The 21,370-nt window shown below is 43.0% G+C and overlaps 1 protein-coding gene across 1 annotated transcript in view; it reads right to left on the reverse strand.

The window, feature by feature from the left end:
- BCAT1 (branched chain amino acid transaminase 1) overlaps positions 1–11,694 on the reverse strand; it is a 51,066-nt gene extending 39,372 nt beyond the window's left edge. The window contains exon 1 of the mRNA XM_088528395.1: positions 11,585–11,694. Within this exon, the coding sequence (XP_088384521.1) occupies positions 11,585–11,653 (69 nt within the window). The 5' untranslated portion in view covers positions 11,654–11,694. The remainder of the gene's footprint in view (positions 1–11,584) is intronic.
- Positions 11,695–21,370: the final 9,676 nt, after the last annotated feature.

The raw sequence follows: 21,370 nt of genomic DNA on the forward strand, positions 1-21,370 counted from the left end.
GGAAATGCTAATGTGATCTGACAGCTACACCACAGAAAATATGAATTTGCAGAAAAAGGGCTACCCAAAAGGGCTACAGAATGACATCCACTCCTTAAAAAATAGTTTTAAAAAATCAACCAGTTGTCAGATTGAGAGACAAAACTCAAATATTGCTGTAGGGCTGAGTCATTAAATACTATTTTTAACATAAATTTAAAAGACTTTTAGTTAATGACCTTTATAAAAGACTGCTAGGGCTTGGGAAGCTCATTTATATTATCCAACAGCCAGGCCTGCTTAACTTCACCTGCCATAGGAGTTGCTCTACATTATACAAATAATGTATTTAAAGTGTCTGTATATTGTATGGGTATAAACGTGAACATACCCGTCTGTCACCACGTGAATGCCACCAGGTGAGTTCATCAGGCTGCACTGCTCAGAGGACAGCACGCCTTACCGTGCACTAGCATGAGAAGATCTCATCCACGCTACTTCTTTTAAATATTGTCTTTCCAAAATCAACAAGAAAGAAGGGGTAAGCAAGCTACCTCTTAGATTGCACTTCTAACCCCTTATCAGGCCAAACAGAGAACCTTGAGATACCTTTGTTGGTTAGCTTGGCACACACTGGTGGTGTTGGCTTGATAGGCTTAAACACTCAAGAGACACGGTACAGCACAAATCCCAGAGCAGCTCCATTGACAGGACTCAGCGTATATAGGTCGCTCACATCACACACACACACAAACAGGGGGCAACTCACCGCAGGCCGCTTCAGTGCTCAGCCTTATACTCAGTTCCTCAAGAATTCCTGCCTGGCTTTGTTTCTGCACTCCCCATATGTTTTTCTCTGAGGCTGCTCCTGCTTTACATGTATCTGCAGTGGTGCCCTACCTGCTGGGAATTCTCCCCACAGCTTCTTGTTCAAGCCCATGCCTTGACCTGGTACTAGAAGTGGTTACACGCATAGAAAGTATAATAAAGGCACAGAATAAGGGAAAATACAAGACACCTAGCAGAAGGGAAAAAAAAAAAAGGAAGAAGAAGAAAGCAGGCTTCCTGATTTAATGATGACCTTGGCATGAAAGCATGTGAGCTCAGAACATGCAGAAATTTCTTCATTCAAGAAAGCTGTATTACAAAACATTAAGGTCGAATTTAAAAAAATGTATCATTAAATTAGTACAAAGAATGTGCAGGCACCTACCTTCTGACTTGAGTAGTTTCTTTCGTTTATTTTAAAGCAATTTTTAAAGTAGTATAAATAAAATTGAAATACTCTCCTCTTTCAGAACAAGTACTTCTACTGTATTTACATAAAAAACAATTCAGATTATACTAGCACAACTTATTGGATAAAAAACTTCAAAATGGAGAACATAAAGCAGTTGATTGAGTTATTCTATCCAAGATTCATATTTAGTAACATTAACTGCTATACCCCAACTCTAAAAGCAAAACAAGCTAGTTTCAAGAAGATTAGACAAACGCAAGACAGTGTTGCCAAAGGAGAGTCACTGCAGTCAGCAGCCTGGTGAGAAACCTCTCTAGGAAAGGAGGCCACTTTTCTGACGCTGTTCTGCAATGAAACGCTGAGTTTGGTCACAGGCTTTCTCTCTCAACAGGTCGGGCACATCAGCTCACCTGAAAGCTGTACAAGACTAGGCAAGGTGAAGGATGACTACTTCTAAACCCCCAAAAGAATGTGTGCTTCATAAACTGCATCACAAAGAGGGCTAGAGGGGAGAAAAAGAGCACGCTAGAAATATAAAATTAATTTAATCTGGTGTGACTAACGCTAAGAAGAACCTGACAGGTTCTATTTGATTTCAAGCTACAACTATTCTGCCAGGTATTTTGGAAAATCTACAACATAAACGGTGAACCTGGAGTGTAAGATACGATCGTTCCCAGTTCAAAGACAGGGAAAACCTAACACCAGCCCCATGTAATACATGGCACAGGGCAGCTCTATTTGCTGTGGCTCTACTTGGTGACCCTTCAGCCCCTTATTAGCTCTGCCTTGATATATTCCCTGCACAATCATACAGTGCTACTTCCCGTTTCCTTTACATAACTGGATAAGCACTGTAGGGAGACCTTCTTCCCACATGACCTCTGAACGCAATCTGCTTTAACCTTATTTTCAAACCCGCTGCTCACACTGTTCTTACTTTTGTTTTCCTTTCTATGAACCTTCTGTTATTCTGGCACCCCCCAGTGCCATTTTCTCTGTCTTCATCCTTTTGCTCAGCTCACTGACTCTTCCCTTCTCATTGGAGAAAACAGTCTTGTTTTATTAGGAGAACAGGGGGGATGACCTAATGGATCCCTTCCATGCCTAACTCCTATGAGCAGTGCCTGTAAGCACTTCTTTTGTTGGTTTGTTTGTCTGCACTAGCATTAATTAGGTTTTTAACAAGTGCTTTGTTTGCTAGAACGGCATAAAGAAAAACATATTAAAGCAGCCAACTGGATCTGGTTGACCCATAAATGCTTCTGCCTGTTTGCTAAACAGATAGTATTTTATGGCCATGTGATACAGTTATTGCTCAAATGAAATAAAATCCATAGGCATGATGAGTTTATTGCTTGGGCCCAAGTCTTGTGATAGGAAATCTTTTACATCACACTGGCAACAAGAAAGAACATAAATGTTTCAACTATCTTCCCTTACCAAGGTAAAACAGCTTTACTGATAAACACGGAACAGCTTCTGTTGATTAACCTTTCTAACATTTCACTTTGTGGATACACTTCATAAAGCCAGGTACTAAATTAGCATATTAAGACTTTATGGTAATGTTATACAGAGTTATGAGATGCAATTTTAATTGCATTGTTCTGCCAACAACACAATAAAATGTAAGCACAATAAAAAAAAAAAAAAAGCTTATTTTCCTCAGGGATCTAGCACAGGTTACACTGCCAGCATCTTGTCTACTGACACAGCTATGCATGTCTAGTACAGATATGGTCTAAAGATGAACAAAATAAAGAGTTTATTTGTGAAATTCTCTGATTTTCCCTGAAAGTACCCACAGACACCACAGCTGATGACCAAGGCAAGTGGTTTGACGTAATGTAATTAGCAAATGATAATGCTACCAGTACAAACATGCACGTAGCAGAAACAAAAAAAATCTTTGTCTGAGGAGTAACTGAAGGCTTAGAACTGGAAACAGATAATTTAGTGGGGGAGAGTACAGCTTCTGTGGTTTGCAAATAAATCATTGCAGACTTCTAGGGGGAAAAAAAAAGCAAACCACAACACATACAGTGATGCATTCCAAAAAGAGAACCGACACGCTTAAAGAGCTCCTAGATGAAAACTTGTATTTAAGGGCATCCTCCTGTGCCCGTCCTCTCATGGCGACAGTAGTACGAGAAGGAATACAGGGTCAGAGCTTAATCACTCGCCTGTACTCCACGGTCATTTGTAACTATTCTCAGAGTGCTCAGAGCGTGTCCCATTTAAGCCCGTTTTGCACCGGAATAAAGGTTTTACATAAGACGCTGAGCAATGATGAATCACACACTGAAAACAAAAGCTCAGGGGAAAAAAAAAGGCTTTTGAAGGGAAAAAAAAAAAAGTTACTTTTTTCCTTCTTTTTTTCCCACCAGTCCTGCATACACTGGAGATAATAAACTGGTACGTTACAGCCTGCTCTCCAACATCAAGTACAACAAAATGTTCAGCAACTGTGCATGGTTGCTGGTCTGTGAAGGACAGACATAAACTGCCTTGGTACCACATCTGGCCCTGATAACTTTACATGGCCTATTTAATTCATCATGGAGTATCAAATGCCACAGGTGCAAAAGGGTTGACCAGGTTAGGCTGTTGGGGCAGTCACTGCCTGTTCCGGCTCCCAAGGAGTGTTTAGCTGTTAGGCGTGCAGCAGATAGAGCTGATAAAGCACGGCAGCAGCTCACCTGAATGGGCTCAATACTGTGTTTTCTCTTGTATTCTGGCAGCCGAATAGTTCCTATGGCTCCTGCAGTTATTTTGCAAATGTTTGTTCTGGATAAAGAACTGGAACCTTCATTGTTTAAAAGCTTTAAATTAGGTTTCCCTACTGAAACACCTGGAATTCTTAAAAAGTAGCACTGGCTCTGTAATCACAACACCCAAGTGAAGGAAGGTAGAAGTATCCATCTCTTTTACGGGCAGGAAATCCAGGCACAGATTGTCCTACACCCTCACCCCCACCCACACACGTGGGCTGTTGCTCCAGGGCAGTCTGACACGCACAGGAATGGGCTGTGCAAGCTCCTGCTGATCTGAACCTACAGCTCCTTACGGAGCCATGCGCATCACATCCATTGCAGCTGAGGTCATTCCGAAGGAGGAAGAACAAGTGTAACCAACTGATGTGGTTTTGGCTCTGTGCTCTGTTCGCATGTGGCTTTGCCCCACACAGGCTCCTTTCGTAACAGTGCACAGGTGGTGACCGCTCAAGTCCTGTCTATACTAGTGCCACTCATCTTTAAACTTAGCATTACTGGGGTGACGTAGTGGGAGATCCCTCCCTGGATTTTAGCAAAGCCTGGATTATATCCTTGTGGTGTGATCTTTGGTATGTGTACAAACACTGCCTACATCTGAATTAATCTTGAACAATTCAGCAAAGCAAAAAGGAAGCCTTTTTTTTTTCCTGAAGTAAAAGAGCTATCCTGCAGGGAATATGGTTGAAGACAATGTTTGGTTTCTTGTTTAAGCTAATAACAAGCTACAGCGAGAAACTATGTTTGCATGACACACATTCAGCTGTGAACATGTGAGAAACCTCTCCAACTCTGCAGCCTTTATGAGGGTCCGTGGGTGCAGCCAGCGATGGCAAGGACAACCTGCAGTACCAAGGAAAACAGCAATAGGCACATGGAAGCACCAAGAAAAGCAAAACACAGCCACAGTGTTACACATGGCTTCCTTGAATGTGGAAAAGGCCAGAAGGAGCTGCTTTGTTTGGTGATGCCTGCTCAAAAAAGGTAATTTTTCTGAGACTAATGAGAAAGGATAGATCAATCCAGCTGCTAAGCACATATTTGTCAACTCATAACCTTAACATACATCAAAAACCATGCATCCTAGCACTCTTAAAATTTTGGATGTTTCAGAACTAAATCTATCCCTGTGTGTCCTTTCTAAATTTCTCGTGATCAAGCACTTCATCTGAAATCACCTATCACGTTTGTTGACAGTGCTCAGAGCAAACTGGACTGTCTCCAGTGAAGTTCAGAGCAAAATATCACTCAGCACATTAAGCGTGACCTTGAAAAAGTTATGGGCACAGATGAGGTATTTATAGATATGCCATCCTGAAACATAAGCAACCAGAGGATCTTTGCCAAAATTACTGCATGGTAAAAGGTCGTCACAAGAGTGATACAATCTCTGTTAGAAAAGAGTTAACTTTGAAATACCTTAGGACTAGTACTGAGAATAATAAATGGAGCTACTACAATTAAATACTGTTCAACATCTCTATGAAAGTTTGTTCAGCTCAGAAAGTCTAATTTGATAAGAATTCTTTAAAATACTCTTTATAATTCAAGGGTTTTGCCTGGCTTAGTAACACATGAATATCAAGACTCTTGAGCAGAATGTCTCTTATATATGGATGCACAAAGCTAGTGATCATTTTAATATGATTTAGAACCTGGTCTGATATGTCTTATATTGACATCCACTTCACCTGGAAGTGGCATATTCAATTCATAGATACATCACGATAAATATTTTGGCTAACTGATATGACGAAAACATTGCTGGCTACAACAGAACCCCTTAAAATAAAATGTAAGGTACGCAAGTGGAAATGTAGCATTCTCAGTTCAATGAAGAACCAGAAATTAATGCTGGTGTGATTGAAATTCTCTGAGTGCTAAGTAGAGCAGCCAACCTGTAAATGTTTGAATCGGCTCTCAAAATGTATGAAAGGCAAAGAATAATATTCAACACTGGGGCTATGCTCATGGTACATTTTTCAACACGGAGAAAGCAGAGATGACAGAACTTGTCTCTGTATTCATCAGAGCACTGTATAACACTGAGGAACAAGCTATGCTGATGGATCGGCTCGCAGCACAGTCACTTTATGAAAAAAGCACCACTGTGATGGAAGGATGTGAGAAGCAGAACTGAACCAATACAGTCAAGTAACCAAATGAACTTCTCTTATGGTTTCACAAGCAAAATGCTTTCTGGCATGGGAAACTGTCTTTCATTTGTCACCCCAATTTCACTTCTGTTTTTAAAGATGGTTGATTCAGTTTAATGCAGAGTCTGTAATTTATTTCCCGTGCACATCATGTGAATAGAGTACTTGCATATCTAACCATATTACTTAGAAAGCAAATGCTATATACATGAGATCAAAGTATAAATAAGGAAATAAGGATAAAGGCTTTAAATATATAAGTGTGAGCACAATGTGATTTTATATTCTGTGTGCCTGCATGTATGCAACTCAGCAGCACAGCCGTGCCAGCCTCTGTGGCTACACAATCACTCTGTGCTGTAACATCCAAGGCTGCCACCCCAACTATCTAGAATTGTACATGCACATTACTTTTTTATACCATTAGACAACCTTTGACACCAGCACTGACTGTGATATTGGTAACTTTCCTAAGGAACATAAAAGCCTATTCTCATCCATGGTTAATGACAGTTCTAAATATTTTACAATTGCAGAGCCTATTCCCCCAAAATGTGCCGCGATTTTACTGGATCAAAAACCTAATCTTCCCATCTGTTTGTCAAACTTTAAAATCAAGGAAATAAATATACATCACGCATCTGTTAAGATACTTAACAATTAGCTTGTAAAACATGTTGGCAATGCAGAGGGTTTAAAACTTGTTATATTGTTTTGACCATAAATTTCTTTCTCATGCTGAACATGCATTTCTCATGCTTTCTCATGCAAACACCATGCATCAACATGAATTATACTATTGCTGCTGTTTTTAAGTGAACTATGTGCATTTTTTTCATAAATTGACTGATAATGGGCACTTGTGTAAAACTTCAGGAATAAATCTTTCCTGGGGGAAAGTCCTCCTGCCATCTGTGGCGAGTTCCTCCTGATAAAAACCAAAACCAAAAACAAAAACTTGCCTACAGAATTAGGCAGTAGGCTTAATGAAGAGCATCTAGCAATAACAGACGGACTAGCTTGGCTCCCCAGTGCTGATAGTGGAAATAAAGTATGATACTTCCAGGGAAGGTGCTGAGATTATAGCTGGGAGGTGCAGTCCTCTTCCTTGGCACAGTAGTACACACACCTATGAATATTGATAAACCTTGCCATAGATCCTAATGTGGTATTTAAAGAATCAGGACTCCTAGAAAAAAAAAAAGCATCCTTAAAAAATAGCATCTTTGTGAAAACACTTTCCAGCAACACTGTTCAACCCCTACTGTTAAGTGCTTTGAGTTCCTCAGGGTAGAAGTTTCTAGAAAAGAGCAAAGTATTACTGTTATACTGACATGACAAAGAAATTACTTTTAACAAATAAATCTGTTTGCACTGGTGACGTTAAAGACCGTCTTTGTACAGAGCTCTTTGTAGCCTGTTAAAGAGGCTCTGGGCTACCAAGCAGAACACGGCAGAAGCACAGGCTGATCTGTACCACACGAGAAAGACCAGGCCTGGAGGAGCAAACGGAGTTCAGAAGCTCTTCTGCCGGGGAGCTATTTTCAGAGTCCAGGACCACAGTACAAATTAGGTTGGAAGGGATGCCAGGAAGTCTGTAGTCCAGCGTCTTGCTCAAGGCAAGGTCAGCGCTGAGATCAGGCTGGTTACCAGGGCTTTAACCAGTTGGGTCTTGTAAACCTTCAAGGATGGAGGCTGCACAGTGCTGGGCAATCTGCCCTACTGACTGACCGTTCTCACGTAGGAAAAACATTCCAGTGTGAACCTCCCTTGTTTCAATTTATGTCCATTGTCTGTTGTCCTCCCACTACACATCACTGTGGAGCCTGGCTCCATCTCCTTGATAACTCCTGTAGCTTTGGGAAAGTTGCTATTATGTCCTCCCAAAGTGCTGTTTTATCCAGACTGAACAACTCACTTCCCTCAGCCTCTCAATATGAAAGCTTAAAAATAAATAAAGACATCTCAGGAAGGATAATGGAAGTTCAAGCATTTAACAGAAAAGTGATTACCAGTGTGCACAAATTTTAACAAACTGACAGGACGTGCATGGCACTGATCTTTCTGAGCACTAATGGAAATTAATAAAATCAGCACCTTGCAGAATTAAACCCTACTCCTATACCATGAAAAAGTATGTTTTCTGTGCTTAGAATGAGTGTTTTTATCAAGAGCTGTATGAAATGCTCTAACAGGCAAACCAAACTAGCATTAGTTGTGTACCTATTAAGAAGTCTTATGGTGCACTTCATTAATGTATTAGGTATGCTCTGAAATAAAACTTGGAATAAACAGTAGACCTCAAGGGAAGAAAAGTAAATGAGTAACTCTGTTGCAAGGGTATTATGACATTGGCTTGTAAAAACAATAATAAACCATGTGCCAAGATGCATAATTGGTAGACAGGTAAAATTTCTTGACTATTTTAAGATATTTAATTATTATGCTAATATAGCTCAATTATTTAATTCATGTTTACTCTTTTGGGTCATTTGATGTACACACCAAAGGGCAACACAAAGCCTTTACAAGAGCCTAGCACTGGATTTTCATTTGCAATACCATATGGTAACATTTACTAAACTGGTGCACTGTTTTATGAGATACAGGTACCTGTCCTTTTAATGGGTATAGTCAGAGGGCAATAAAGTCATTTCCAAGGTAAATGGGACTACTCATTGACTTATTTCTATTGTAAAAATTTAAGGTATCAAGTTGCTAACATATGGGTTATGGTAATGTATTCCTTTAATTTATGCCCAATATCACCAGAGCATCCAAGGTGAACGCCATGCATTTAATCTCTGCATGTAGCCACCACAGCAGCTGGATAGTCACAATTTATTAGCAAAGACCACACTCAGTACTGAGTGGCTTGAGCTCATCCACACCTCTGACTAGCTGATCTAGCACTGTGGAGAACATAATGTGTCACTGCAATGACATATGAAGATGTAAGTCCCCATGTGCTTGGCTTAGGAGCCTGAAGTCTGCAAACAGAATTAACTCTTTATGAAGCTTTTTATGAACTGGTTTTGCATGACTTCCCCTTCTGTTCATGATATGTAGCCATCTCTGGGTTAAATCTGTCTTACGAGGAAAGACTAAGCAAGCTGGGCCTGTTTAGCCAAGAGAAGAGAAGACTGAGAGTAGATCTGATCGGTCTATATAATTACCTGAAGGGAGAAAGTAGGGAGGATGGGGCCAAACACTTCTTGGTCGTGGCCAGTGACAGGACAGGGTGGCAGGGGGTGGGGGTGGTAATGGGAACAAGCTGAAACTCTTCATTCTGCCAAGAACGCCAAGCTCTAGGGTAACCTTCTTCATCTTGCCAAGCTCTAGAGTAACCTGCACTTTGCTACACCTTTGGCTACAATTATTCACTTAAGCAAATGGAATAACACAAGGAAGAAACAGAAACAATATATGCTTTGATTCTTCAGCAGCATCTCTAGCCTGAATAAAGGATTTTAAAATGGCTGAACAAATTCAGCTCAAACCAAGTGCTTACACAGTTAATAATGTACCTCCTCAGGACAAATTCATTGCTGGAATATTCCATTTGAATTATTCTCATATCTGGAATTAAAACAAGGATATATATGCCCTGTGGGCTGGCTTAGCAAGATACCAACTGCATTAAAACCACCCCATGATTTTGTAATCTTCCATTTTGCCTATGAGCAGATTTTAATACCCTGCTTCTATGGTGGGAATAATCAGAACATCCCCCTGAACACAGGATGCTGGAAGTGCTAGACCTGTCAGGAGCAATCAGTGCAATAGGTGGACAAGGCAGAATTGCAGAAACCAGGGGCACAATTTCTTTGCTACATATAATATTCCTTTAAAGAGATCCAGAAAGAGATGACTGAGGGAGGGCTGGGAATCTTTCAAAGGGAAATGGAGAGTTTGGACTAAAAGGAGGAAATGACAGAGAGAGAGAAGAAGGAATAAGGAACTCTAATAATGCTGTTGTTTACTGATACCTTTATATATTTTTTATTTTTACATAAGTATCTTAATAATCAAATTGCATGTGGTCTTCCCCTTTGATATAACACACAGTGACAGCCATAACCCTGAAGAGCTCAGAGGCAGAACAGATGAGGCAAATAAAGAGGAAAGGGCCTAGACAGCCCCGACTTGCCCGTGGCTACACCACTAGCCATTGGCGAGAACGTGCAGATCTTCTAGCGCTGCCACTATCGCTTCATGATGTCTTCTCTGCAGTAAAAGACGCTAAGCAAAGTCAGGTTTTGTGCATGTCCGAGGAATTCAGTAAGATGCCACTGAGGCAAACAGGCAGGTCTATGGCTTGTTTGCTACTTGTTTTTCTGCATGGACATGCAGAGCATTGCTGTCAGGCACTGAATGATGCCTCAGGAGACTAAGGACAGCCCTCTTTCCTAGTCACACAACCAATATAACAAAAAGGGTATAAACCATGACAGCCTGCCTCACTGCTCGACACACATGCATTACAGCCCCGAGCTTTTTGGCTACGGGAAATTGCTCAGGTATTTTCCATGAGCAGTTTTAGATCTTCTGCAATGACTGTTCTGATACTCTCTGGTTGCACAATGTGCAAATGACACTGATCAGAGCATCCTGAAGTCTGACACTCACCTCTTGCAGATCCGCTGTCAGCAGCAGCACCACCGCTAGACACGCAAGAAAGCAAAGCGGGTAACACAGGGTGCGATGAAAGGAACACTGCAGCCAGCGGCAGAGAGGAGCCAGAGGGACACCTGCTAGTTAAGGACCTGTTGTGCTCATATCACTTTTGTTACAATTGCTGAAGGACACCAAATAATTCAGTCTTAGTTGGCTCAGCTGTAAACTCAGGGTCATGCTGCAGCTGAGAAATTCACAGCCAGCCCAGCACAGACGCTCTTTAAAACCCATGAATTCCTTCTTGCGCAGCTGTTCTGTGAGGTATGAAGTTGCTATGAAGTTCCCCCAGTCCAACTGCGAAGCGCCCTGTGCCCTTTGTGTGCAGGAGTAAGACTTCTTTTTAATCCCCAGATCAGCCTCGCTGAGCACAGGAGTACCATCAGCACGGCAGTCGCAGGAGGATGCTCCGCTTACACGCTAGCGTTCGTCACTGAAAACTCCCATTTACTAAGCCTGCTTCGGAGATTACTCAGCACCCCAGAGCACATACCGCTGGGCTCTACCCAGGGCTATTTCAGTACAACGGAAGACACAAAACCTATAATCACAGGCTCATTCCGGTTGCAAAAGACCTTCCAGACCATCGCGTCCAACCGTCAGCCCTTCAGCACCGGCCGCGCCCGCCCAGCCGCCCCGCCGAGCGCCCGTCCCCGCGCCCGCCGAGCAGCGCGCGGAGGCTGCTGCCGGAGCCCCGCACGGGCTCCCGCCCGCGGCCGCGGCGATGCCCGTGCGGGGAGCCGCCCCCGCGCCGGCCCTACCTTCCTCATGCTGCCCGGCGGGGGAGCCTCCCGTGCCGCGGCGCTCGCTCCTGCGGCCGCCGATTGCATCAGCGGCGGCGGCGCCGCCACCGCGCCGAGAGCGAGCGCGGAGGGAGGGCGGGAGAGAGGGGCGGGCGCGGCCGCCGCGCCCCGCCCCGCGCCGCGCACCTACCGCGGCCGCCGGGGCGGGTGGTCGCCAAGATGGCCCCGGCGCTGGCCGCGGTGAGGGGTGTCCGCCGCCCGCCTCCCTCCTTCCCCGGCGCTGCGAGCGGCTCCCGCGCCGAGTCACTTCCTCCGAGGGGCGCCTCGTGCCGCCTCGTGCCGCGGCGCTCGACGCGGGCGCCCGCCGGCCTCGCCTCCCGCCGCGCCCTCCCGGCGCTGCCGCGCACACAGAGCTCGCCACGGGCTGGTGCTGCAGTGGCCCTGGTCCGGCCCGCGCGCAGCCCGCGGGCTGGTCACCGGCGCCGGAGGGGAGCAAATGTCAGGCCGGCCCTGCCCGGCACTTGTGCCGTGGATGCTGCTGGGCAAACTACGCAACACTGGCACGAAAGGGAGAACCTTAAGAGAAAAGCCTAGGGTAACCACAGCGTAATGTTCACAAGCGTGCTCGCTTTCATCTTTACTGATTTTACAGATAATATTTTTTTCCGTTACTACTGTTTTTGTAAATATTTTCTGCTTCTGATCTGCTTGACAGGCAGTGTAGGAAACTGTTTTATCTCAACTCGCCTGTCAAGTGTCAGCTTCTGTTCTGCATGGTGCCTCTTAATTATTCTTGCTTGTGTAGTGCCAGAGATCAGTTATACAAACATAAGTAGATTGTTGTAACTGCCACTCTTCAAGCAGGTAAAAAAAAAAAAAAAAAAAAAACAGAGCTGTTTAATGGAGTTACAAAAAATCAGCTTCCAAAGAAACATGGTTAAGCAAAACTACCCCCCCAAAACGCCCTTGTGAGCAGTGATGTTCCAGTGGCTACTTAAGAAAGCAAAGAAGGCAGCAAAGATGCTTCAGAGAGATTAACTCCTCACCCGTGAACTACTCAGTGCTCCTGAGAGCAATTCAATCCATCACCAATGAATTATCCTCAGAATAGAAATACAATATAGTAACATCCATTCTGTGTCAAGCTAGTCCAACATCCTGTCTCCATTAGTGGACAGGAACAGTGCCTAAGGAGAAGGACAAGAACCGGAGAAGTGCTTCCCCGACATATCCTTTTGGCCCACAGTGGTCTGTGGCATGGAGATTTCTTGAGAGAAAGAAGGATTTGCTAGGTTTACTAGTCCTCCATGAACTTTCCTTATGTCTATTTTACCTAGTTGCTCTTTAAACCTATGTAAAATTTGTCATCTACAAAAACTTGTGCAAATGAGCTCCAAAGTAACTGCATGTTCTGTTTAAAAATACCACATTTTGTTTTAATTGGAACCTGCTGCCTGAAAATTTAACTTGATACTCCCTTGTTCTGGTATTGTGAGAAAGAACGAAAATATTAAACTCTGCTATGTAATTTGTGATACAGCCTTGTATTGAATCCTCTGACAGTTATTTCTTTTTTCCAGAAGAAGAGTCCCAATCTCTTCAGTCTTAACATAGAAGCAGCTCCATAGCTTTGATCATCCTTACTCTGGGATGGAGGACATGAGCTACATAAAACACTCAATATGCGCGTCACCATGTATACATTTCATTTTATTTTTTATGTGTGTTTCTTTTCCTAATAATGCTTCATGATCTTTTTCTTAGTTTGGCTGATCCTCAGTGCTGAACTGAACTGATATTTTCACAAAACTATTCTCAAGATCTCTCTCTCCTGGATGATAACAAATCATTCACAGCCTATCATTCTCTGCATACATTTAGCATTGTTTTTTTTCCTATCACTTTATATTTGTAGATATTAAGCTGTATTTCCTATTTTATTACTTGCATACACAATGTCAGAAAGTCCTTTTGTAACTCTATGCAGCTGGATTTAGTTTTGCTGAACTAACATCATTACCTTGAAGAGTTTAATTTCATCAGCACTTTGTCCCTTCACTCTTTGCCTCCATTTCTGTACGTGCTGAATTGCACAGACTCCATCTCTTCAGAAAACTGACCATTTATATCCTATGAAACCTCTGTTTCCTGTCTTTTAAGCAAGTAATGAGAGCAACCATGGAAGCACTTTTTCTCATAGCTGCTTATTTTCTAAAAGCCCTTGGTAAAGAACATGTCAAGTCTTTTGGAAATGCAAGTAAACCATCAGCTGGACCCTACTGTCATGTTCATTGAATCCTTCAAAGAAATTTCTAGATTTCCAGGTAACAACTTCCTTTTACCAAAGTCACAAAGAGTCTGGCCCTCAATGTAATATTTATCCACATATCTACTCCATCTTTCATAGAGTTTCTACAGACTTACTTTAGTATCCTGAATCCCTCTGGGAAAAAGAGGCAGTTTGGATGCAGTTTTACTGCCTTCAGATCTCAGCTTGTCAGTTTGAAGAGTATTATGCTCTGAGTTCTTGTTTTCTGAATTCTTTGCGGCGTGGTCCATCATATGGGTGTATTTTGAGTTATCCTTCAACTGCAAACTTCTGAGGTACACAGCAAAATCCATGGCTCGGGCGTAACTAAGGGAATTGGAGAAGGAAGCAGAAAAAATGTTATCATCTGAGCTGCGGAAGACTTGTGAAGACTTGTCTTACAACAAAGTCAAAACAGCAAGTTCTCTAGGATGTACATCAAAAATTAATCTTTTTAATTGACACTCAGGTTGTCCCTAAACTTGCAAATGAAAATGAGCCAAAGGAGCACAAAGTGTTATATCTCTAACTTATTGAGAAAGAATTTATTCTAATTTACTGAGAAAGAATTTTATCTCTAAATATAAATCTTTTCTTACTGTATCAAACCAGAAAATGAAGTTGCCATTCGTAAGTCTGTCATATGGGTATATTTTTGTAATATTGCCATGCATTAGTTCACTCTGCTTTTATTTCCTTATGTAGCACCCCAAACATTTTCATAACGCAAGGAATACTGACAGGTTTATCTTTATCTGTACTGATTCTACCAGTTCTATTGGTTCCCTCAATAAAAGCATTCTGTGCATTCTGAGGATTTTGTTTTAATATAACATGCCACAGATAATTTCTGTGCTACACTTTCCATTAATGCAAAGTATTTATTTTGAGAACACAGGACAACACTGTTAAATTTCAAGAGTTCTAATGAGTCTAATCCACAGATTTGGGAGAATTAGGTAATTTCTGTGCTTCTATGTTTTGAATTCAAATTGTTTGTACAAGCTGCAGAGATTCCCAAAGCGAGTATGAGCTTCGTCACTTAGGGCCATAGGGGTGGATTGTGTTTGTAGAATAGTTACAGAAAAGCTACAATTCACATGTCCCCTCCTTTTGCTGAGCCATAAGGAAGCAAGGGGAGAACATATCGGGTTTCTTCCATCTGCTATGGGATCTTGAGTGGAATTTCTTAGGAAGACCAAAGGGGCTTGGATCACATAGATTATTCAAACCAGAACTAAACAAGCTTGCATTTTAGCCATAGAAATCTGAGAAGCTACCTTTGAGGAAATGAGAAAACCGTATGACATACAGCCAAATGGGGAATTTTGAAAGAAGCAGCTTGTAGAATTGCGTAATGCTAAAAGGAATGAAGGGAAGAAGCCCAAAGCTCAGTACACTTTCAAAGGCTCCCTTTCATAACCTGGTGTGCATAAAGAGCATTAAGGAAAGGTGGGTATAAAGCAAACTTTCTGTTTAACAGCAAACTCTGAGATTTTTTTTCACCCTGAAATGGAATGAGAAGACTTCAAAATTTTCTGTAGTGAAAAGTGGGGAAATTCTGATTCAATCAAAAGACATCCTTTTGATAAAATCAATGCTTCCATTTGAATTTTTTTTTAATTTTCAAAACTACTTGAAAACTAAAACTCAAAATTTACTTTTTTTTCCTCAAAAATATCAAAATGATATGTTCTGATTTTTCTGAAATACTTTGTTTCTGCCTAGCTTTTGTACTAAACTTAAACTTTGCTTAGGTTCTGCAACTGCAAGAAAGGGCATTGGCCCAAAGATCCCAGTGATGAAAATACCATTTTTCATCTAAAATATTTATCAGGGAAAAAACAAGACTGATTTCAGTCACAATCTAAATCCATTCACAATAAGGAGGAAGGCAACTGCATGACATGATTTCAGTACAGCTACCTTGTAAAACTGGAAATTCAGTCGTGGAAAGTGTTTAAAGTCCTGACATACGTAAGAAAGAGAAACCTATGGATGAGAATAAATTTTGTCTTGTAAAAGCTTCCTAATATAAAAACGCTATGTATTTTAAGAAAATGTGTGTATAAATGTGTTCATATAAAATATTGGGATCAGATAATTTGTAACTTACTGTTTTTAACTCAAAGGGCAAATATATTACAGCTATTACTGCTTAAGATAAAACAAAATTACATGAGAAGCTGAACTAATAAGTGTGATATACGGAAACTGATTGTTGTAACAACTAATCTTAAATTTGGAAAAGAAACAATGAAGTTTCTTTGCAGAAATGGAAAGAAAAAGCCACAGTAGCCTCTCTCAGACCCAAGTCACCTTACAGAAGAAATATCTGTGTGAAATGCAAGGTTTCAGCTGGTAATATTTGGAGAGAGAAATGAAGTCCGTGCTTTCCCGGGTGCTGCTTCCCTCATTCTTGCCCTCCTTGCCCTTGTGCCACCCCCTCACTGGCGCCAGCTCAGCTGTATCCAGGCTGTGCTGTAAAGGGGATTGCCGAAAGGATCTGGGTTTAAAAACCTCCAATGAAAAGAATGGGAATGGGAAAAACAAAACAAAAACTTGCTGTAAACAAGAATGGGTGGAAACTATTTAAACTGGCTTTGTCACTGAAAGTACAGATTGCATAATTAAACCCCGAGAAAGAAACAGTAAAAAAAGAAAGGACAAAAGAGGAGACAGCAACAAAACACCTGACAAACATGGAAACATGTAGAAAAGGTAAAAGGAAAAGGGTTGCATAAGTGAGCTGCATGTAGAGGCTAACTGAAACTGTGAATAAATATAAATTCTCCCACTCTCTCATTCCTACTCCTGAAAAGGCATTTTACGTATTCCTCCCGAACAAGCACGTGGATGAATGTGTCACTCAGAACAATAACCATAAAAGACACACCACGGTCTGAAAATGAACCAAGACGCCAGTTTGTTCCCCAGGTTTGTGCCAGACATCTCCTTCGTGCCGCTCCCCTCACTCGGACTCCAACAGCAGCAAGGGCTCCCCAACGGTCTGCGCCTTCCGGAAGGATCCGAGCTACCCCCCAGCCCTGCTGCCTCGGCCCAACAGACCTCGCCTTCTGGAAGGTTCTGGGCCACCAGCAGGGACTGCTAGAGCTGGGACAAGGGAATTGGGAATCATCACCATAAAGAAGGGGGAAAACGGGGTGCAGAGATATGCCTGGCTGCCGGCCTCACGTTGGCTTGCTCTCCCGTTCATGCTCATCCAGGAAAGTCATGAATTTTCCACAAAAACTGCTGTCCTCTCTCATGGAGGAGGTCTTCAGTGAAGCGCTCTGCTGCTGCTTCATCCTCTTTCCAGGGCAACAAAACGAGCACTGCTAAGTCATTTCTTCCTGTACTATGCTCATCTGTACTTAAAACCTGGAAGAAAAAATGAGGTAAAAATAGCGATGTTGTAGGGCCTGGCACTTACTTTTTTTTTTTTTTTTTTTTTTTGAGTTGAGGGAGAACAACTTCAGTGAATAATTCTCTGTATAAGTTGAATGGCTAATAAAAGCCAGGACATCTGGAAGACTTAAGTGTTGAAAAGTGTTTGATTTCAATAGGAAAATTAAGTATAACATTTTTTTGTTTGTTTTTTTTGGTAGCAATGCTGTATCCAGAATGGCTTTCATTTTAGAGCAGTGGAAACATAAATCTTGTTCCCTCAGATTTTACCAGGAGAGCTTTTGAATGGCTAAGGAGAAAGTGCTGCAACCTGCATTGTCCCAGATGGAAAGCCAGCTTCCCCAGGCTCCACATTTTAATCAGACTGCTTCAAATCCTGCCAGCTGGGAGACAGGCTTGACTTGAAGCATTTCCGGGCAAACAGCTCCCTGTAAAAAACTTTCTGTCCACTTCGCGTTTTGAAACTACGTTGTAGTTCCCAAGTATAAATAAAACCAAAATAGATTCCAGAAGCACACATAAAACTGGCCAAAAACCTCACCTCCGGCTTTTTGTTTTCTTTATTTTTTTCTTTCTTTTTTTCCCCCCCAAATCTAGGACCCCAAACTGCAGTATTTTGAAGGAAAGCGAGAAGCACCTTTCGCCCTTGAGCAGGTGGAAGGGGCGCTGCGAGCGGCGCCCCCTGCGGGCCGCGGCGGGCCCCGCCGCTGCTCCTCGCCACCAGCGGTGGGAAAACGTTGATGCCCTTTTCTTCCTTCCAAGGGCAGGAAATCCCGGCGTTTGCTAAGTCAGGCGGGAGCCGGATTACAGTAGCTTTATGAGCTGTTAGCAGCATCTGCGCCAAAGAGACTTTGAACCTATATATTTTTATGGGAGAAGTGTTAGTTCCCAGCAAAGCAGAACCACCCCACGTGAAGATGGGTGTAGTGAGGGCATCTGCGGAAGATCTGGCAAGGAGTTGGTGACTGGCAGAGCACATGGTAGCAGGTCCAGCTAGTGAAACTACACACTGACTGAATTCCCATCGGGGCCAGGCAGGCATATTCTGTTTTGTCAACAGTGTCTAGCTGCTTCCTGGGCTGTAGTTTCTCAAGGTTAGCAAGGCTGAGATAAGGAAACTGTTGCAGTAGGTTTAAGGGGCCCTCACGAATGAGTCAAGTCCTGCCTGGGTGTCCAACCCATGCCTCCATCAACCTCCCCTTGGTGACCCTTCCTCACAGTTCCTGGAGGTTCTTTATTAAACTTCTCCTGTTTAATCCCTTATGAACCTTGAGTGTTTCTCTCTGCCAGTCCAACCCTTTCTTGCCCCTCTTGAGGTCACAGTTGGCATAGCTGGCAGTATTTCAGTGTGGAGATGCCTCTTTGGGAAGTTAAACGACAAGGGGGAGAGTGAGCCACATTCCCAGCTGGCCCACTGTGGGTTGGTGGTGACCCATAACTCCCAAGCTGTGGGGTGGATTGTCCCCACAGCATGAGGGAGCTAGAGTGATCCCAGGGTATCCCCTGAGCGGCTAGTGGAACTGCTGTCCAAGCTCTGGTTGGAATTGGGAGGGCTGATGGAGTGAAAGGCAGCAGGGGATCCCGGGTGGCTCTACCTAGGTGTGTTCCACACCCAGGGCAAGGTGTTGCTGACACAGTGCCAGTGAATTAGGCAGCTGGAACGTGATCTTGAAGCTGCTAAGGTGGCTGGAGGTCGTGATTGCAGCCATGCTGTGGATTGAGCCAAGAACCTGGAACACTGATGTGCTGTGATGGCCGCCTGCATTGCAAACTGCTGGTGTTGGCAAGGAGGTCAGATGAGAGGTCCATCCTCTGGCTGTGAAGGCATCGGTATGAGAAGCAGACTGGGATCTGGAAACGGGACATCTAAACACCTGGGGCCTGATGAGGCCCCAGCTCAGAGCCAGAGAGCATGAAGGGGAGGCCTGTGTCAAGAGCAGTGGCTCATTGGACCAGTGCAGCCAAATTGCAAGGGATCACAGTGTCTTGTGATTTTAAAGCATCAGAGCTGCAGGATATGATGGGACATTAGAGGCAACAACCCTGTGAAGGCTGTAAAATACCACCTATTAAAGGGGAAAGTGTCCTAGTCTGTATCCCCTCTAGGAAACTCCTGCCCTGAGAACAGTGACATGATGAAGATGCTGAGTGGAGCTGCGACACTGCCTGTATTCTGGCAGCAGTTGGGCACTGAACAGACTGTGCTGAAGGCATCGAACCCAATGCATACAGGATAGAGCCGACTTCAAGCACTACACACTACAAATCTGAAGAGCTAGTGTGTGACAACCACTGGGAGTGGCTGTCTTCATGGCTCTCGAATTTAGGACTATGGGGAAATGCTCCTGGTCTTCTGGGCTGATCAGTTTTGTGTGCATATGTATTGTAATTTACCATATATATCTAGAGAGAGGCACACTCACTGTGATTTAGACCCTTGTACACCTTAGCTGTTGAGTAAGGCTAATACCCAGAAGGCACTTCTGACCCTGCCCAAGCCTGGGGGGCATCGATGCCACCTCGCTGTCTGGAGTAAGGAAAACCGTGGAAGATCTGGCAAGGAGTCAGTGCCTGTCAGAGCACAAGGTAGCAGGGCCACTGCTACCAAATTCCCACTGGGGCCAGGCAGGCACCTTTCCTTTCATCAGTGATGTGCAGGTGCCTCGCGGACAGTGCAGCTGAGGCAAGGATATAATTCTAGTTAATTTAAAAGGCCCTTAGGAACAACAGGTTGAGTCCTGCCTGAGCCTCCTCTCCTCATGCTCCTGAGGCTCCCCATGCAGCTTGGGTGTAAATCCTTTAGCTGCCTATTCTGTTTAACCCCCTATGCACCGTGAGTGTCTCTCGCAGCCACTATCTGACTCTTTCAAGCCTGCACTGAGGTCACTGGGTTAATTTGGTCATTGAGTCATGGGGTCATTGAGATAACCATGGGGTTATCTCCTGAAAGCACACAGGAAAGCAAATGTTTTTCAGCAAATACCTCTCCAAATACGCACTGCATTACTTCCGCAGAAAAACTAAATGCCTTGATGATGGGTGTAAACAAGCTTTGATAAATACCTCGAATGATAAATGGTAACAGCAAGTCAGTTTGAGAGAATAAACGCCATCCTATATGGCTCCTAGTTAGTCCTGTCATTTTTCCTGTAATTCTTCATGTATTTAAAATTCTTTAGTATATAATAAATGTGCTGAAATTAAGCTTGGCAAGGGATTACTGCAGCTGGAGAATCTTTTGTTGGACAAAGAATGAGATGCAAGTCTTCTAAAAGATGCTTTAACAGACCAAGGCTAACAAGAGGTGTAAAGTTTAGGACGAAGCAGGGCCACAGAGGCCAAGCTGTGCTGGGTAAGTTGGTTTGGTAATGGCATTTTAGAATCGGCCATCTGAAGGGTAGAAGTAGCAGCAAAAAGAACCTAGCGTGCGGCAGCCAGAGATGAACACAGGAGCACAACAAGGTCAAAGTATCCTTGGTTGATAAGCAGCAACGATTCACTGAAGGTTCACAAACCATACACAGATTCACATTATACCTCACACTGTAACAAATATAACTAGTCATAGCTAGATTTTTTTCTTTATAAATCAGAAAGTACTAACTCTTTGCAAGTGTTGGGATAGTATCAGCTTTAGTAAAATTAGTTGGGAGTCTGTCAAAATAAACTTGTCTTCAGTTAGAATGGATTTTTAAGGGCATTAACTAATATAACACATCAAGAAAATAAAATTGCTGCTTTGCTCTCCTACTCCTGGAAAAAAACCCAAAATCTCAGGGGACAAAGGCTTGATCACTACACACCAGTGAGTCTGCTCATCAGGCCACCCTCTAGGATACGGGAGTCACACTTATCTCAGAACTAAACTGAATGCACAGGGACCAGAACCCATACTAATTTCTAGGCATGTACCTTATTTCCTCCTAGAGTTTCAGGGCTACTGCCTCTCCACATGTGTGAAAGAGCCCCTGAAAGAGAGCAATGGGGAGAAAGTGTTTAACTAAGAAACCATTTCTTATCTACCCTTATCTCCAAGTTTTGTTTGAAGTTACAATCTGAGTACCCAGCTGAGAACAAGACTGCTTTCC

The sequence above is a fragment of the Tinamus guttatus genome, unplaced genomic scaffold (assembly GCF_059628265.1).
Source record: "Tinamus guttatus ecotype Peru unplaced genomic scaffold, ASM5962826v1 Tinamus_guttatus_pri_ptg000308l, whole genome shotgun sequence".
Classification (NCBI taxonomy): Eukaryota; Metazoa; Chordata; class Aves; order Tinamiformes; family Tinamidae; genus Tinamus; species Tinamus guttatus.